Source organism: Oreochromis aureus, linkage group 15, assembly GCF_013358895.1.
Source record: "Oreochromis aureus strain Israel breed Guangdong linkage group 15, ZZ_aureus, whole genome shotgun sequence".
Classification (NCBI taxonomy): domain Eukaryota; kingdom Metazoa; phylum Chordata; class Actinopteri; order Cichliformes; family Cichlidae; genus Oreochromis; species Oreochromis aureus.
Genome location: NC_052956.1, coordinates 3,995,610 through 4,013,703, shown reverse-complemented (window position 1 = coordinate 4,013,703; position 18,094 = coordinate 3,995,610). Strand labels below are relative to the sequence as shown.

At 42.1% G+C, this 18,094-nt stretch overlaps 1 protein-coding gene across 6 annotated transcripts in view; it reads left to right on the top strand.

The window, feature by feature from the left end:
- Positions 1-18,094, top strand: part of LOC116332312 (kelch-like protein 29) — a 255,737-nt gene that overhangs the window by 145,374 nt on the left and 92,269 nt on the right. For all 6 annotated transcript variants that reach the window (XM_039599416.1, XM_039599414.1, XM_031755229.2 and 3 more), the window contains one exon: positions 11,201-11,339. In XM_039599416.1, the coding sequence (XP_039455350.1) occupies positions 11,201-11,339 (139 nt within the window). The remainder of the gene's footprint in view (positions 1-11,200; positions 11,340-18,094) is intronic.

Sequence of the window (18,094 nt, the reverse complement as noted above, 5' to 3'; positions counted from 1 at the left end):
TATATCGACGGTGGAGAATCGGCCTGGCATAAACTCCAGTTTGGCCCACTGGTCGGCTTTGGAAAATGTGAAGGAAAGCATCAACTTTGGACTTTCAACTGTATTTTCATGATTTTTCCTGCTTTTCCTGCTGATGAAGACCTCCCCCATGGTCATTCATTGCATACAAGTAATTAAGCAATAGATAAAAAATGAAATGACACAAAGGTTCATATTTTTTCGCTATCTAGTATTGAAATTTTTGCTTCTATGAAAAGCAGATTTTCTGTGAGATTAACAAAAAATGTTCTGTTTTATAATTACAGGACAGTCTGGACAAGGAGCTGCTACAACTTTATCTGTAATTTTATATATTTGTTTCTTGCAGTTTAAGCCCAAAGAGTCATTTCATTTATTGCAGCAGCATTTATTTGTATCATGTACAAAAATATACTGCTGACATTGCACTTTTTTCTTAGACTATGGGATCTCAGGGATTGAGTGTAGAGTTAAAACTTAGGGGAGTTTCGCTGGTCCGGCCCACTTAAGATCAAAGTACTCTGTTCGTGGTCGATGATGTGAAATGAGTTTAACGTCCCTGTCCTTTGTCTTCACCTTGGCTCTGTTTGAATTGACCACTGTTTCACTGATGGTTAATTTATGCCACTGTAGTTGCCAAGGTTATTATAGTTAACTAAAATAAATGTTGTAATTAAAACTACAACATTTAAATAAAGAGTGATAACACATACTGTATTTACATGCTTCAGGTGAACCCCATCTACCTACAAAAACATTGAGATATTGTTACATTGTTACTTCAGCTGATTGCGAATTAGCCTTTCAAAGCTTTCCAGTACATCAAAGTAACTCTGACTAAAAGCAGAAGCACCATTGCTGTTACAGCCTGTGTGCAGCTACATTATAAGTAAGCTATTAAGCAACATGTCACTCATATTTTCAGTTTATACTGAGCAACCCAAGTGTCTCGAATGTTGTTCCAGACGGCATTTAAAAGTATATGTCTGTGTTTATGTAGTCATGCTGCTGGGGCCGAGGAGACACCGCACGGCTCAGACAACCGAGGAGTGTTACGCTCACCAGACACTCTAATCGGGAAAGAAAATCACATTAGTGCCATATCTGATGCCTCTTATTTTATCCTCAGACAGACTGCAATGCATGATGGTCCATGGATGCCGTGTAAAGCTTCTATATGCTATTCCTCGGTGTGCCATGGGATGATTTTGTAGTGCGCTATACTGGATGAAACTTACAGAAGAGATTTCAGACAGATACACAAAAGGGCTGACTCGTCACACAGTGCACTATCTATAGTGAATAAGTGGGCAATTCAAACACAGCCCTGGATTGTCACTGTAATGGCGCTGACATGTTCAACTTCCACACAGCACACCTTGTTGGTAATGCCTCTGTAATCACCGGCTGTGCTCCCTTCAATCATTACCTGTTAAAGTGCACCCGCTCAGTAAACTGCACTGAGAAAGAGTGTTCACATATGGGGTTTTTTAGTTTTGGGTAGCTCTGCACTGACTTTTAAAAGACAAAATGGTATATTCTGAATGTTTTCTGCCTGTGGGGATAAAAGTTCCACTCTGGTGAAAACTCAGACTTTAGCTGTTGAAATACTAGAGTGGACAGACTACCTGACTTAGGGCCTGCAGACAAGTTTGGTATTTGTTTGAGTCACGATGTCCTTTAAGGTCAAATCTCATCCTTGGTGAGTGCTTGGAACTTTGGCGATCTAGCAGAAGTGACTAAGAGAAACCTGCATTTATGTGACCAAGTGTGACACGTGCACAACTTGGGGAGGGGGTGGACTCGGATGCTCAGTCAACCCTCTCAAGGTGAAGCACAAATGCAACAGCGTTTGCACAGATGCTTCCCGAAAGTTTCCATTCATGCCGATACGCAAATCCCGTGTCCAGATGATTCATTTCACCCAATTAGCCTTGTTTTTTTTCTCCTACCAAGGTTTATGATTCGGGCTAGATAGGACCCCGGTCCTTGCGGCAATTTTTATAATAATAACGTAGCAATTTAATTAAAAGAGAAGATGGAGAAGTGTTGCACACCCACTCAGTTCTAATCAAATCCCCTCTAAGCATACAGTATGTTATCTACACCAGCCAGCAACTCCTCATAAGCACAACATTGTTATTAGGATTATTCTCTCATGACTTTGTCTCGCCTAAAGTCGAGCGAGCGTGCACGCGTGTATTTGTGCGACTGTAAATCTGCATGTGTGCGTCTGCATGCGCAAGGCTGCACGAGGGCCTCTTTGCGTGTTTCGCACAATGACAATGTCATCTGTTACGGCGCGGGTGAATTACTCAACCCCGAGCTGAGTTTGACAATGACGTCCTCCGTAACGCTTAAGCAGTATGCTTGCTAATCTGTGATACAGTAGGATGCAGCGTGCTTTTGCATTTTCACATGGCATGCTGCTTTAAAAAAACAACAAAACACCCCTCACATTGGAATTTTGCCTCTTTGGCATTGTGACAAATAAGCCAAGCCACCATTGCAAGGCTTAAGCTTGGACTGAGCGATAAAAGGTGAGCTTTTCTTTTTTAGCTCACAAGCATGTATTTCCTAAAGGAATTATTATCTCTGTACCCAAAGTTTTTGAATTTTCTTGCCTTAAGTTTACAGGATCAAGTTGTGGTGTAAATATAAAGGAAAGTGACAAACTTATGGGAAATTGTGACTTCTGAGACCTCTGGGGTTATGAACCTATTGATCCATCCGAATTGTCCATTCAGGGGCTGTTGTTGTGGAAGAGCTTGGCTGGTGCCTCAATATAAATGTAAATACATCTGCTGGGCAAAACAAAAAAAGAACAATGCAGAAAGTTTTAACACAAAGAATCGTTCTCTACACTGAATATATTCAGCGTGTAATCCAGTAACTGTGAATCATCCCCACTGCACACCTTTGTCTGCTCCCAGAGGAAAAACACAAAAGCACATGCACCTCCTACTATATGGAAACAGTTAATTTAGCTAATTACTTTATAATTATTACTTAATTCACTGTTCATCACATCTCATTAGCTCATCTTTTTGCCCCGCTCGCTTCGTTATGGACTAGCATTCGTTTTGTATAAGGCATTTTGAGTAAAGCTGCGAACGCATCAACCAACCAGCATTCAAGTGATGTCGGAAACATGGGAACCTTCAGATCGGACTGCTTGAAACACACCGGCGAGGGGTGAAAGTATTGAAGAAATCTGGGCTTTCCTGTGACGTCCACGTTGCTGAGATGTGACATTTATGGCGCGGAGCACGAAAACTTTGTCGCCGGTTCTTCGGCACTCGATCCATAATTCAGAGTTCACACTGTCACAGCTGGTGTCCTTCAGGTTCAGTGACCAGTTAAGTCGTGGCAGCACGTTGCCTCCCAGTTGTGCGTGTGTTGGCACGTCAGACTTGCTAAAAATCAAACCAAAGCCTTAGTAGGCTTACTTGGGCCCTCCTTTTTTATTAAGCTGTCATCAGCTCATCCTGTATGTCGAGACTTTTTTAAAATATTGAATCTCCAATGGTATGCTTGGATCGATAAGGCAAAGCAGGTGGCAGATGTTGTGATATTTTTCCATCTGTAAAAGGTTAAATATGAAAACAGTTTTTCTAAGCATGTATACTTAAGTGGACGTTTCATTTCTGTCCAGCTTTCTGGAGAAAGAAAGTATGAAGAAAGCACTTTATTAGAGTTAGTGATGCCTCATTAGCAGGTTGGCACGGCACTGTAAAAAAGGGTATTTGAATTGTAGTTGATTTAATCCAATGTTTTAAATGCTTATCACCCAGCATTTTGCTTTATTGATGGTGATATATCCCTGTAGAGGGATGACACACACACAGAATAAGAAATATAAATCTATATACATCTTCGATGGTTTTACACCAGCATTGAAGTTATTACACCTGCTTTTTGTTGTTGTTTCCTCCTCGAGTCTGTGTGGCCTTCGTGTTATCTGACACGACTGTTTGACAGGTATCGACAGAGCCAGTATTGCCTCTGTACCACTGCAAGGTCTTCAGACCTGATTTTGGTGCGGATCAAGATTTCTTGCAATTTTATAACAGATACTGCAGAGGGTCTCTGAGTTTTATTTCAGTAGGAAATAAAAATGCGTACCATGAGGTGATTTGTTTGCTCCTTTTAAAATGATTTCAGCTCTCCTTTGAATTATTTTGGAACATAAGTCATGTCCCAGTTAATCCTGTGGTGCATCTGTTGTAGAGCTCACTCTAGTCTCATTAATTGCAAAAGGGAAGATAGATTTGCTTGCTTTATTCTTCTCATTTACCAAAGTGAAATAGAGAAACTTGTCAGCGCTCCCATTTCAAAATCAGCTCTTAAATGCTTCGATTTTCACTCTGATACTAATTTGATGGACTGCTTTTTTAACACCAGGAGTATTCCTGCTAAAAATGTGTGCCCTGTTAACTGATGTTTATATCAGCAGAACCTCCCAATGGTTCTATTTTCTATTACTATGCATATAGTAAAGTAAATAGCAAGAATAGGCTTAAGCTCACAGCAGTTTCTTGGGCAACTACTTCCTCCAAGGAGAACAGAAACCGTCCTCCCATAAAATCTTTTTTTCTTGTAGCTGAAGTAGCTGCATCAGGCAAGGAAGAGATTCTTTGAATTGTAATGTCATAACTGCAGCACTGAATGTAAATGTTAACCTCCTGTGAACTATATCCAGTTTGACTTGAAAGTAGCTGTTTATTTGTTATTTATTGTATTGGTTTCAGAGCTGTGTCACTGGCACCTTTTTCCACATCTGTGTGCATGAACAGAGCAGATATGACCCGATATTGCAATGCCTGAAGGAAGGAAGGGATATGATGATGATCTTGTTTGCTGTCCACTGGAGTATCCTGTGGACAGCAAACAAGAGCACCTTATTAAAAACCAGGGTATGACCGCTTGTCATTTACTGTCCCCCCTCGCCTGGCTAATGAGGAAGCCACTACAGCAGCCAGGACCAGAGACTTTTTTGTGTTTGCACAAACACCGAGAACAAGAAGAGTGTAGCCTGACATCCTGTCACACTGTTACACCAGGCCAGTGGATGCTTCCAGGGCCTGTTGTTTATGTTCTCCCTCTTCTAAGCCTGTACTTGTATTTGCTTCAGCCTAGTTCTGCTGGTGCCAATTGTTTGTTTGCACTTGTGTATTGGACTAGAGGGCATACGTGGAGGTTAGAATATAACGTGCAGGACAGAGCAGCTTTATGCTACTCCAGGTCTTTTTTGGCTTGTCTATTGTAGAAGGAAACAAAGGCTCAGGCAGCGTCTTTGAGGGGTACAGGTTCCTTTTTTCTGCTGTGATGTCTCCCCCCGGCCCGGTTCAAGCCTACTAGCAGCAGTGCTGGGGCTCCAACAGCTCAGTTCACCAGATGCAAGCAAGGGAAATAGTAAAGCGGCCTCATCATGGACTATTCTCCAAGGCTATATGGTGCCACTGCTCTCCTACAGGCTGAAATCAGGACAGCTAGAGACTCAAGGGGTCTTGAAGATTTGCTTGAGCTGCTTTGCTGCGAGTAGGTGCAAAAAGTTGAGACGTCTCTAGAAATGAATGTGGCGGTGATTGTTAGAGGTATGTTTAAGACACTGTTTAAAGAAATAGCTTTTGAAAAAGACCCAAGCTGGATTGGTTTACACATGAGATTTGATGGTTTTTATTTATAACTATTTAGTTTGCAGATGGTGTCTTAGTATCATGATAGTGCTGATGAAATTGTGCATCTGCTAAACGCTAAATGAGGCCACTGAGGTTTTTTATTTATTTGTCTTGTGATGGTGCTAAAAAAAGATTACTTGTTTTTTTCTAACACAACAAATTTCTTAGAAATATTCTAGGAATACCAAATTTTTGAATTTGGAAGAATTCAATTTTAAAATAAGAAAACAATATTTTGTCGTCTGTTAGGCATACTAATCTGAAATCAAAGATTTTAAATTTTGAATTGTTATTGTTTTTATTGCTATTATTGTTTCTGAAAATGAGAGAAAGAACCAGAAACATTTTGTTTAAAAAAGAAATAAATTAAAAAAATTAAAATATATGAAGATTTACTTTCATGTTTGTATTTTAACAATTTAATAAATTTAGACAAACTTTATTGCTTTATTAAGACAAAAATATATTTCCCAAAGTAACTAAAATGTCCAGCAATTTTCCTAGATTAATTTTTTTTTTCTTTTTGAGAATATATTTTATTTTTTATAACCAAATTGATTGTTGGACCATATTAATATCCAATGAACATGATATATTAGTTAGCAGCAGTTATTGAAAGAAAGACTTTTGTTGACTTTGTATTTGAAATGTAATATTGTAAAAGTGAAATGTTTGAACATGAAGATTGAATTTAATACAGATTTTAATTTATTTTACATCCTAATATTTACTTATATTTTCTCTTAAATTTTTGCTTAAAAAAGCTCAATTCCACAACAACATGAAAAATTGGATGTATGTTTTAATTTTTAAATTATATATAACCAAGATTTGCAAGCTTTGGCTCCACGAAGGGAAAAAATATATATCAGTCTAAGAAAATGTTCTTACAGATGTCTCTGTGACGTCACAGCAGACAGTGAATCTTTTTGGCTTTTGTACTCGGGTCCTAAAACTTACAATAGAGAGATTACAGCATCGCCCAGCAGTTTGTGCTGACAGTGAACTTTTGACCATCACTCTACCTTTAAACGTTGTGTGTAGGTGTATTTAATTTGTGCAGTCACAAAGACTGAAAAGTGTTTACTCTGTCAAAGTCAGAGAGGAAAACAGCTTTTTTTTCTCCCGTAAATATTTCATGTTGCATTGCAGTGGTTTGGAGTCTGTCACAAAAACGCACCAATCCATGAAAACACAATTAATATCAGATCATTTATTCGCTTTCCTTTTCATTCTTAATTACCTCATTTCTTAATTCCCCCTGACACTGTCGTGTGGTGTTTATTGGAGGGTTTCAGGAATTCTGTTCTCTTCGGTGGCGAGACATTTTTGATGGAGCCTAACACTGTGAAAGCTTTTTGCTTGGAAAGAGCTTCTTTGTGTGCTTATGAACCATGCACTTGGCCCGCTGTTCTTATTCTGCTGTGTGTCTCTCTTTGAAATGAAATTTCTCAAACATCCCTACTTATCAAAAGGCTTTTGTACAAGGAAGCCCGTTTTGATCAGACTTCCTCAGTCCAATCTACTTCAGTCCTTTTTGTGTGTGTGTGTGTTAAATCTTGCTTTCACTTTATCCTGCAAATCTGTTTTGATTTAAAATGCTTATGGAGGTTAAATACATTTTTTTTTGCAGTTATTTGTCACTATAACCTATTAATATTTTTTCCCAAAAGGTAGTCATTAAATTATGTTTCTAGCTTGAAAGCACTTTGATATAAATTCTTCAATTTTATATTGGTTACATTATTTATGTTGGTTATTTTTAATGTGGTTGGTTTATCAAAATAGTTTTGGAATTATTCAAAATGCATTAAAAACAGCAGCAGTGTTTAAAATTAAATGAATTTATTGATTCCCACAATTGTGGCGTGTACGTTTGTTGTCATTACACTGTGCTAAAAGAAGCTTTATCTTGTGGTCACTTTGGAGATAAAAACTAATATACTTTAGCAAAGGAAAATGATGACGCACTGCCTCTAGTTAAAAATCTTGTAAAAGCTAAAGAAGATGATTATGGCAGGGTTGTACATTGAGTTATTGATCTGCTAGCATGGTTTGTTCTGGGTAATTAAGCTGCGAGTGTTGGTGGGAATTGATTGTTGAAAGTTTAAAAAAAGAACAAAAAGGTCAGAATGAACACATCAGTGTCCGTTCTGCTACGCTCCAAGAATCTGAATTACTCACAGCATCGATATCACGAATTATTACTTAGTAGGTAAAAAAGCTCAATTTTAGTCGTAGTCATTGTAAATACTGTATTTCACCTTTTTTGGGAAACTGGCTTTTCAATGTTGTCGTCTTTTTTCCCCCAATGAAAAATTGTTTCATCGTTATTCTTTTTGTCCCACTTTGTCGGTACATCGCTGGCTTTCTTAGCTATCAAAAATAATACAGTATAATAATACAAAATAATATTTGAAGGAGCCAAGCGCTGGAATATTTGATCCAGTCTGATTTCAGAAAAAATGCGTTAATATCTGTGAGTTAAATTTCAAAATTTGAAACCATTTTATCGATTTTTTTCTTGGCAGGAGAAATAAATACACAAGGCGGTTTCTGTGAAATTACACAATGGCTGCCCCACTTTGTGCCGTTTTGCTGAGGTGCATGTTCAGTTTTGCCGTTGACTTTTTAGGTAATTGCAAGCAGAAGCTCAAGGAGCCGACAGGCTACTCAAAACAAACAGAAAATAATGCAAGAAGATGATTCTTAAATAATATATTTTTGTTTAAACACAAAATGGTGGGTCTGCAAGGCGCATGTAAAATACATGTAGGACCCCAAAATGGCTCCAAGTTCAGCAACCAATGGTGTGCCGAGTTGCCCCCCCAACAACTGCCTATCGGCAGCCCGGCCGGTGGTTTACTACACCTTTTAGCGGTGCATTCTGATAGGTTACTGGAAATCACACCCGTGAACCCCATTGGCCACAGCGCGGAGATATTCGACAGTAGAGTTACTAGGCTGAACAGCAGCGCGGTGCGTCTGCCAATCATGAACCCCGGTGAAGAGTTGTGTTGTTACAGTGAATTACTTAGGGGCCGGGACACGTGATCACTGCGCTCGGGAATTATGGCGCGTTATACCTCTTTCTTCAAACCACCTTTTCACCCATCTGGTGCCACCCTGTCTTACAGAGCTTGACAGTCCTACAGAGTATTGAGACGTCTGGTGATTCAAAGATACCGTGGCTCCATTGAGAGTGGCTCTGCCTCACCACACTCCAAGCCAAAGCTGAGAATGGGGACGCCATGTGCAGTTTCATGGTCCCTGGTGGTGATGAGTTGTTTGGAGGGCGCTCACCAGTCCACCCTAAAGACACCATAATTAGCTTTTCCATCAGGCATTCAGGTGTATCTGCATGGCTCAGAGGGAGGCAGCCATTGTTTCCTGACAAGTGGACTTCTCCGTTTCCCTCTCTCACTTTCTTTATTCTGGATGGTATGCGGTGCGGCTGATTAGAGGTGAGAGCCATATCGGTCGCTGGAAATTCACTAATGCAAACTGCAAACTACTGTGTATTCGCTATTCACAGCCCATGCCCACACAGTAATAAGATAGCTGGCCGACTGACAAGCAGCAGTGGAGTGGAATGTGGAGAGTGGAGAGAGATGGATGAAAGACAAGGCAAATGGCAGCCTTTGTGTTCACGTGCGAGTGTGTATGGCTCGCTCTAACCGTGCAGCTGTGCATCCAGACGCATTGTCCAAAAAAATTGCATCTCATTATTTCTTCCCCCATTTAGTATTCAGCAAGTTTAATAACTTGGTCATTTCCTTTCTGGCCATTAATTCCTTGATGTGATAACTCTGAAGGATGCGCCGCTCGGAGAAAAAGGATTTTTACCAAAGCACGCTTCTGAATTGCACCTTATTTGTCATGTGTCTTTATACTGTATAATTTCAGCTACCAAATTAATTCAGAGCTGAGCTCCCAGTGTCAGACAGGAGAATGGAGGGAGCTAAATGAGTAGATATTCTAGCCAAAGAGAGGGGCGAGTGTCATTCCAGGTTAATTAAATCCCAGCTTTGAGGCGTGAACACAGACCTCTTTCGGGATGATGATGATGATGTAAAAAAAAAGAAAGAAGAAGAACTCTTATTTCATCTTGTGTGTCACCGGTACGATCATAAGTCTGATCAGTGTCCCACATTTCTCAGCTGCGCAGCTGCGTGGAGCACATGTTTGTTCATAAACACACGCTTCTTGGCTTGTTACACGTCGTGATTGACAAGTGACTCACCATTTCCATTGTTCAGATGGCTTTGTTTGCAAAGGTAGCGTGTGCAGATTGGCTCCGAGAACGAGGAGAATTTATCTCCTTTCTTTATCTAAATCATTGTATATCGCTCACTCTTAATGGAGGATGTAGCAGACTGTGCTTTGTACCAAACAAGTGTTTACTATGCCTCACAGGCTCTGTTATTGCTAAGGCGACAGTATAGAGGGCGGCTCTCTTGTCCCCCCCACTCCTCAACCCACCCATAATCATGATGTTCCACATTACGGTGTCTGTTTGGCTCTCAGTGTTCTCTTTTTAGTGGCATTCTCGATAGGAGATTAACAACGCAGCGGTGTTGGTTATCCCTCCTAAAGCTGTAGAATAAGTTGCTAGCCTCCCGCTGATTTTCACTCTCAGCAACCCCTCATGGTGCCTCATTAAGATGCAGAGAAACGAGCGCCTCCGACCCAACACTACAGTAAGGCCAGGCTTAAACGAGGCGCTGCTACACCACAACTCACACTGTACAGCGGCCTTTAACAGCACAACGGTTTGCTCCACGCATGTTTCCTCAGTGTTGTTTTTTCCTAGTGTTTCCTTCCAGAGATGAAGACAAGCTTGGGTGCGGGTGGGTGGGTGTATTTTTTTCTTTTCCTTGGACATTGTGTGAGAGAAGGGCATTTTGGGGGATTTGGGGATAAGCAGTTGTTCTCTCAATGAGCAACATTTGAAGGTCAACTCCTCGCCGACTAGGACATTAGCGAGAAGCCAAAGAATTTTTATTTCAGTATGATTTAATGCACTGACAGTGTTTCTGTTTTCAGCCTCCGTTAGAAGCTTTTCGGCCTCTCTCCATTGAAGTTCTAGAGCTGCAGTGTAAATTTGCCAAAGTCAAACACAGTCAAGCGTTTCCTCATAATGATCCGTGTTTCTGATCTCATTGCTAGCTCTGTTATCCACGAGCATGCACATTCCTTGGTACACTATCCAATATGTGAGCTACCTTTTCTGCTTCCTGTTTTTAGACCCGTACTTTGCTTTGATTCTGCTGAAACGTTTGTACAAATCTTTACTTCTCTGTCATTTTAATGAACATTGTTTCTTAAGATTGACCGGCAAGTGTCGTGTTCCACAATCTGCACTTTTCAGCGTTTGTTTCGTTTTTGCTTTCCTGTTGCATTGCTTTTGTTTTCTGCACATGTATGTTCGAAAATGAGAGAGAAAAGAAAAACTCTAAACCCAAATGTGGCATTGTCTGTTTCTTTTTCTTGTTCTACAGAGATGTTGAAGGAGTTGAACCAACAGCGCAGAGCGAAAGAGTTTACAGACCTGAAAATTATTGTTGAAGGCAAAGAGTTTGAAGTCCACCAAAATGTTCTAGCTTCCTGCAGCTTGTATTTCAAGGACCTGGTGAAAAGGTTTGCCTTCGCTTCCCCACCCCCTTACCTTCCACCTTTCCCCCCTTTTCCCACCAGCTGTTGATCCAATCTGTTTTTTTTTCATAGGGCGCATTTGTGTCGCTTTTTTTCCCTTCCCCTCTCTCTCTTGCAGGTGTGTGAAGACTTTGGTTCCTAGCACAGGGCCAGCAGCCATTCCTTCCTCTTCCCACTCAAATGAATGTATCTGAAAGTGGAGGGAAAAAACAAAAGTCACCCCCTCACACACACACACACTCGTCATTACCTTTCCTCCCATGTAGGGCAGTTTAACCACATTTCCATTTTAACGAGCAGTGAAAATGTTCCATGACTGGGAGTGTTTTAAAACTCACCAAAGGGCCAAAACAGAAACAAAACTCCACGTTGGGTGGCCGCACTGTGAGCAGAGGGATTGTTGCCTCCCATGCTACTATATTTTTCCGTTTCTGATTTCTTGAGTATTTCAGAACAGCCTTTTCATATGCTAATACACCTTGGTTAGAGTGATATAAAAGACATTTCAGAGTCATAAAGGACGAGACAAAAAGCACATCTAAGACCACCACTTTCACAGGTTAACACCATCCTTCACTAATGTATTCATTTGATTTTGATCCAAGTATTCCCCCAGTGTTACGCCCTTCATACTGCATACTTTTTTTGTTTTTGATTACGGCTTCACGGGCTGTTTTCGTTTCGCCGCTCAGCATACTTGTGCATGTGTGTCGTCGGTGTGAGCGTGCGTCAGGTGCAGACCGCTTTAATCTCTCTATATGTGTTTGCGCATGCATGTAGTATGACTGTGTAAAGTTTGATAGCACGAGTATCTGCATTGTTTTCCTGGAGAGGTAATGCCAGGAATCCCTAATGTCCTCATCCTTACTTGAAATCCTTGCAGGTGCTTTCGGCATAATTGAGAGTCCCCTGGACCCAAAGTTTCTTTGCCACCTTGATGTTGTTTTTGAGTGTGTGTGTGTTTGTGTGTGTGTTCTTGCTCGCATGGCTAGGGATGGTTCAACAAAGACAAACGGTCGCGAGCGATAGCTGGAAAGCCTTAGAGAGGTTTGCCATTTTGCCCCGCAGTCATGCTGCTGCAGCGAGCCCATCAGAGAGCACAGAAGCTGCTTATCTGCTGCCGCGGCCTCCTTGCTCACCACCGATACACTTGTTCCTCCTGAATGGGGATGGAGTGAGGAAGACCAGAGAGAGACCAGAGGTAGAAAAGCAACAGAGCCACGTCTGCGCCAGCACCACTCATCTCCATGACAGCCACACATCCCATGAATAAAATACAGACACAGTCTGCCTTTGACCTTGACAATAGCAGAGAAGCTTCCTGAGAGACCGGAGTGACTTTGGATAGAACTGAAGCCCCCATGCTGGTCAACCTGTCTATCAGATTGTCTCGTCGGTGGCTCTTATCTGGGACGTAGCCAGATCATTTATGCACTAAGACAGGGGCCCTGAAAGACACCCAGGGCTCCCAGAGGAGCAGGCTGAATTTCATCAAGCTCATCTTTATGCCTGCTGCTGCCTGCATTGTCTGATTTTTCTTTTTTAATTTGACAGTTTAATAGAGTAAGTTCTCATTAATTGGTTAATTAATTGTAAAACTACTTTGATTTATTGTCATAACACTGTCATTTTTCATGAGATAATGTCTAAAATAGAAATTCTCTCATTTGACTTGAGACTGAAGAATATCTAATGAATTTGTTACACTAATTGTTAATTTTGGAAGACGTCTTTGCTTTGATGTAATGAAGTCATGATCATCAGCGCTACGTGAACATGACGCCGCGGCTTTGCTGAGACTGTCTTTGATTTTATAAGACACGTGGCACCTTGGTTTTATGGAAATGCGAATCGGCAGGCAGCGAGAAGTTGACAGGAAGGGGAGAGAAAGGGAGCGCAAACAAGAGAATGAAAAGTGTCTAAAGAGCATACAGAGATTTTTTTTTGATACTTGGCTTTGAGGCGTTCGCAGCAAGTGACGCAAGCTCGGTCAGAGAAGAGCAAAGAGAGCCAAAGGCCTGTCTGTCACCGACTTACGGCCTCCCATGTGTCGCTCAGGTCACTTTCTTTCAGCGGGGCCGGGATTATGCTGATGCCGCACGTGGCTCGGTACTGTCCACGTCTTTATGAGGTCAAACGAAGATCGGAGAGAGAGAGAGAGGCTTCTTTGATGCCATGTACCCCAGCCTTCCTCGCCCAACTCATTCAGGAGGCGTTCACTACGGCTCAGACTCCTGCCTCCTGTCATAAACCACCTTTGTGTATGGGTGTGTTTGAAATTGTGAATCTGTACGTACTCAAATGGACTTGACATGAAGCGTGCTGCTGAAGTTTTATCGCATGCCCTGTGTGTGTGTGTGTGTGTGTGTGTGTGTGTGTGTGTGTGTGTGTGTGTGTGTGTGTGTGCATGCGTAGGATTCAAGGACATAATATCCAGGCACGCTGTATTAGTCAGACTAGTAGAGATGTAATACTGTAGGGTGAGGGAGTGCACATCACACTTTTTTTTGGCCTACCCACACACACGCACGCACAGACACCAACCCAATGACTTATTTGCGAAATTAAAGCCTCCCTTGGCAATGTGTCAGAATTTAGCAGCGTGGTTTGCAGGCTCCACAGCAATTTGAAACGGTGCTGAAGATGTCACAAAAAAAAAATAAAAACACACATTATCCACCTAAGTGGACTACAAATACACTGATTAGTCTTCATTTCAAATTCTCTTTTCAGCAGAATCCTAAAATGTCTTTATTTCCTCTTTGCAGCGTGCTGCTCCACTGCCCACCCTCACCCAAGCAAATCAGCCTCCCGTCCCCACCCCACCTTACCTGGAGGATGTAATGCCGCTTGGAAGTGTGAGCACACGCTTGCCCTCGCCTCCCCCTTCCAAAAACCTATTACGTTACCCTTTTAAAGGGCCAATGCACCTAGCAAGGAGGCAGATCATGTCTAGTAATTCCATTTTACCCCACGGGATTTTCCAATAAGTGTGCTCGCAGGCATTTAATTTATGGCCACTGCATCCCAGCACCACACTAATGTTAAAAATAAAAAATAAATAATAAAAAAAGCTCCAGAATCAGCCCTGATGCATGTTTTGGTGCCATCTGCTTCCCCGCTCTTCTTCTGTCAGTGTTGACCCATGAGGTTTTTTGTGCCACTCAGAGCGCTCTGACTGTGATGGTGGGGGGTTATTTTAAAGCCCATTACTGTGTGGACGCTGTGTGAACTCTGCAGCTCGCTGTGCATGGTTTAGCCCTCTGCAGCAGCATTCAGCCAGACGGGGAGACAGGTTACTGTAATACCCCATTTTTGTTTTGCAACATCTCTCTGACTGGCAGTATGTAAAGGAGAATTTGGTGCATATTACATCGTATTTTTCTTTATCTATTTCGTACCCAAGTAAAGGGTTTGGGTTCTTTTAAGTTTTGGGTATTTATTCGATGAATCGTTACTTTTTAATGTTGCTTTCTTTTTAGGTGACATATGTAACTCAAAACCAAATTAAACACAGACGCAAGCATTCAGGCTAAATGCGTTTTTCACCTTATGTTCATTCAAATAATTCAGAGAGCATGTCAGCAGTTTTTATTGGACCTACTTCTTTTTTTCTCTTGGCAGAAAGTAGTTCCAATGAAAAATGTACAACAATGGAGCCTTTAGAGTCTGACATTCTTGGAATAATTGTTACTTTGTGACCACTGACAGTATGAAAGATGGACATAGGTACCGTGACGTGCCCTTTTTAAAGCTTTGAGATAAGCCGACTCCATCTTTTTAAGACCAGCGGGTGGAGCTGACTGCAAGTGCACACTCATTGGCTGACGTCTCGTCAGTTCTCACTTCTGACACTTAGAATGACCCAAATTTACAAAATGGACTTAATGCGTTATTCACTATGGCTAAATTGAGAGGCTGAGTCCATAAACACACCACAAAAGTATTTATAGAAATCAAGTTCGAGGGATGTTTTCTCATTGACCTCTATAGGACTGGAAGTCTCTTTTCAACTACACCGATCGCCCCCTGGTGGCCTTTGAAAAGACTGCAGGTTTGAGGCACTTAGACGTTGGCTTCATTTTTCGGACCTGGAAGCTACATTATCTTTTATAGTGTGTACGTTTGTGACTTTTCAGCACTGTCCAAATTTCTGACTAATTCTAACTTGATGGATGGAAAGTGAAATCGAGAAATTGAGATATTTTAAAAACGGTGAGACCCTGCTGAAGTCTTTATGCCACAAATTGTATAAAATTGTAAATTTAATCTTAAGCTCTGCCACAGTGGCACTTTCAGAGATTCTTTTTGTCATCTTAAAGTCAAGTTTTTTATACCAAGAGTCCTGTCAATCTGGTGTCTACATTTAGGTTTTTGTGTGGGTTTTTTTTTTCTCGAGTTGATGGCCCCTTTGTTCACACTTGGATGCACGTGTGAGCTTTCGTACTCTCCACCTGTCACCGTGTACTTTTTGTCCTTCAGACGATCTAACGCAGATATGACTTGTTCCTTCCAAGTGGCCTCCAAGTCTCTCTCAATAGCGGGGCGTTATGGATGCAGCGCCCTTATAAACCATACCGGAAAAACCAGCAGTCCCAACGCCGACACAGCCATGGAGTTCTGTTTATTTTTATAATTTTAGTCCTGATTTATGTTGTGACAACACGTAAATACGGGCCATTTTTAGCCAAGACGCTTTAGGCTGTGGATCTGAGTAAGCTTCTGTGTTAACATGTCTTGGTAGTGCATATACTCCCACAGAATAAATGATCTTGTAAGAACAAGCTAAATGTGTTCCTTGTAAATGGGCTTTTTTAGGCTGAAAGATGTATTAGAAATTGTGTGTGCAAGCACGTGTGTGTGTGTGTGTGTGTGTGTGTGTGTGTGTGTGTGTGTGTGTGTTTTCCTGCTTCCCTCCCGCCTCTCCGCCTCTGCTCACCACCATTTTGACACTCTCTGCCGATTTTTTTTAAGACTTCCTCTTGAATAAGTGCTACATTTTTCACAAACAAATTTCTTTGCTCGAGTGTGTGTCTGCGTGCGTGCGCCCATCTCCCCCCTCCTTCCTTCCCCACCTTTTTTTGCCCTGTCTCTCCTCTTCTGTCTCTCCTGTCCTCCCTGCCTCCCTCCCTCTCTCACTATTCAAATTCAAGTCTGCAATCAAACGCGGCATAAATATCCACCTCTTTTTAAGAAGCTCCCGGAAAAGTCATTTCCATAACATAAGTGCTCAGACAAAAACAAACTGCCACTCGAGCTGGTTCCTATTGCACTAATTGACCAGGTTGATGAGCATGCTCTTCTTTTATTTTTAGCTCTTTCCCACCCCTCTCTTTCTTCCCGCCTCCTTCCATCACTTTAACCCTGAACAACCCTCCCCTTCCCCATCTTTCTGTCTTACTACCTGCCCCCCACCCGTCCCCCTCCAACTGCAGGGCTTTGTGCAGGAAAAAAAAACAGGGGGGGGAATAACACTATGTGGCTTTTTGCTTTGCAGGAGGAAAAAGAGTAACTGCCTTGGTTTTTCCAGCCAATGTCCATCCAGGGACAAATGCCATTGTCTTTTCTTTTATTTGGATGTCCTTCTTCCCCCCACCCCACCCCACCTTTCACCTCCTGAGTGCGCTTGAAAATGACAACTAATGTCTCAGTTCATACACCACAGGCTACTGGTGATTATTGCGCCGGGGACAGAGGCTCTGTTTAGGTGTGACGGTGTATTATTTTTTTTTTTTTTCTGGGGGTGGGCGGGGATATCTCTTATTTAAAAGAGCAAGGCACAGTCATGGAACAACCCAAACTCTCCCCCTCAGAAGGATGGCTGCTGGCTCCCCTGTGGAAGAACCGTCTCACCCTGCCTCCTTTTCCTTCTTTTTTTATTTTTTTCTGCTTCCCCCGCCATCGCACCCACCCACCCTCACTTCCCCCCCTCCATCCTTCCAATCTCTCATCGCCACTCCAGCCATTCTATCTGTCTCATGTAGTTTGTTTTTGCTGTCTCTGTCTCACTAAACGCTGACTGTTTGTCATGATTTCTAATCCAACCAACTGACTTCTACACACAAAAAACAAGGAGAGGAAGAAGAAGGTGGAGGAAGTAAAGGGATCAGACAGACACAGAAGCAGACAGAGCGTTATCACAGCGCTACCATGACTGGCAGAAGCAAACAGCCTCCATCCATCTTAATGCTGGCTACTTTTCATATTGTTGATGTCCATATCCGCTGGGAGCGAGACACAGCAGTGGGGGCATGCATTCTGCGGGGCTTTGATTCCATTTATTTTGCCCTTGAGTGGATTATTGTTTCACATGGGACATTAAACATGGGTGGTGAGGTGTTATTTAACGCTCTCATACCTCCCCGAGGGGATCCTGCATGCGAACTAATCTCGGCCATTTGATCCCGATGAAGTCACAACGTGGCCCAGTTCCGAAAACGGCCCTCGTTGTTCCCTCTCTCTCTTTCTCTCCAGCACTGCATTACGAGGGGATATCATATTCTATTTAATTTGTCCATCTAAGCTCTCGCCCAGCACCTGCAACGTCAGTCGGAGTAGACGCGCTGCTTCGATGACCGGTGCGCGCGCACACACGCAGGCAGCCACGCGCTCTCGGCGGCAGTGGCGTGTAAACTGAGCACTCACGCTTTAACCAGCTGACTTTCCCATTCCATTATGTCCGTGTGTAACACCATCTCTCTCCATTTTTCACTCTCACAGCTCACACGTGCCCTGCCATG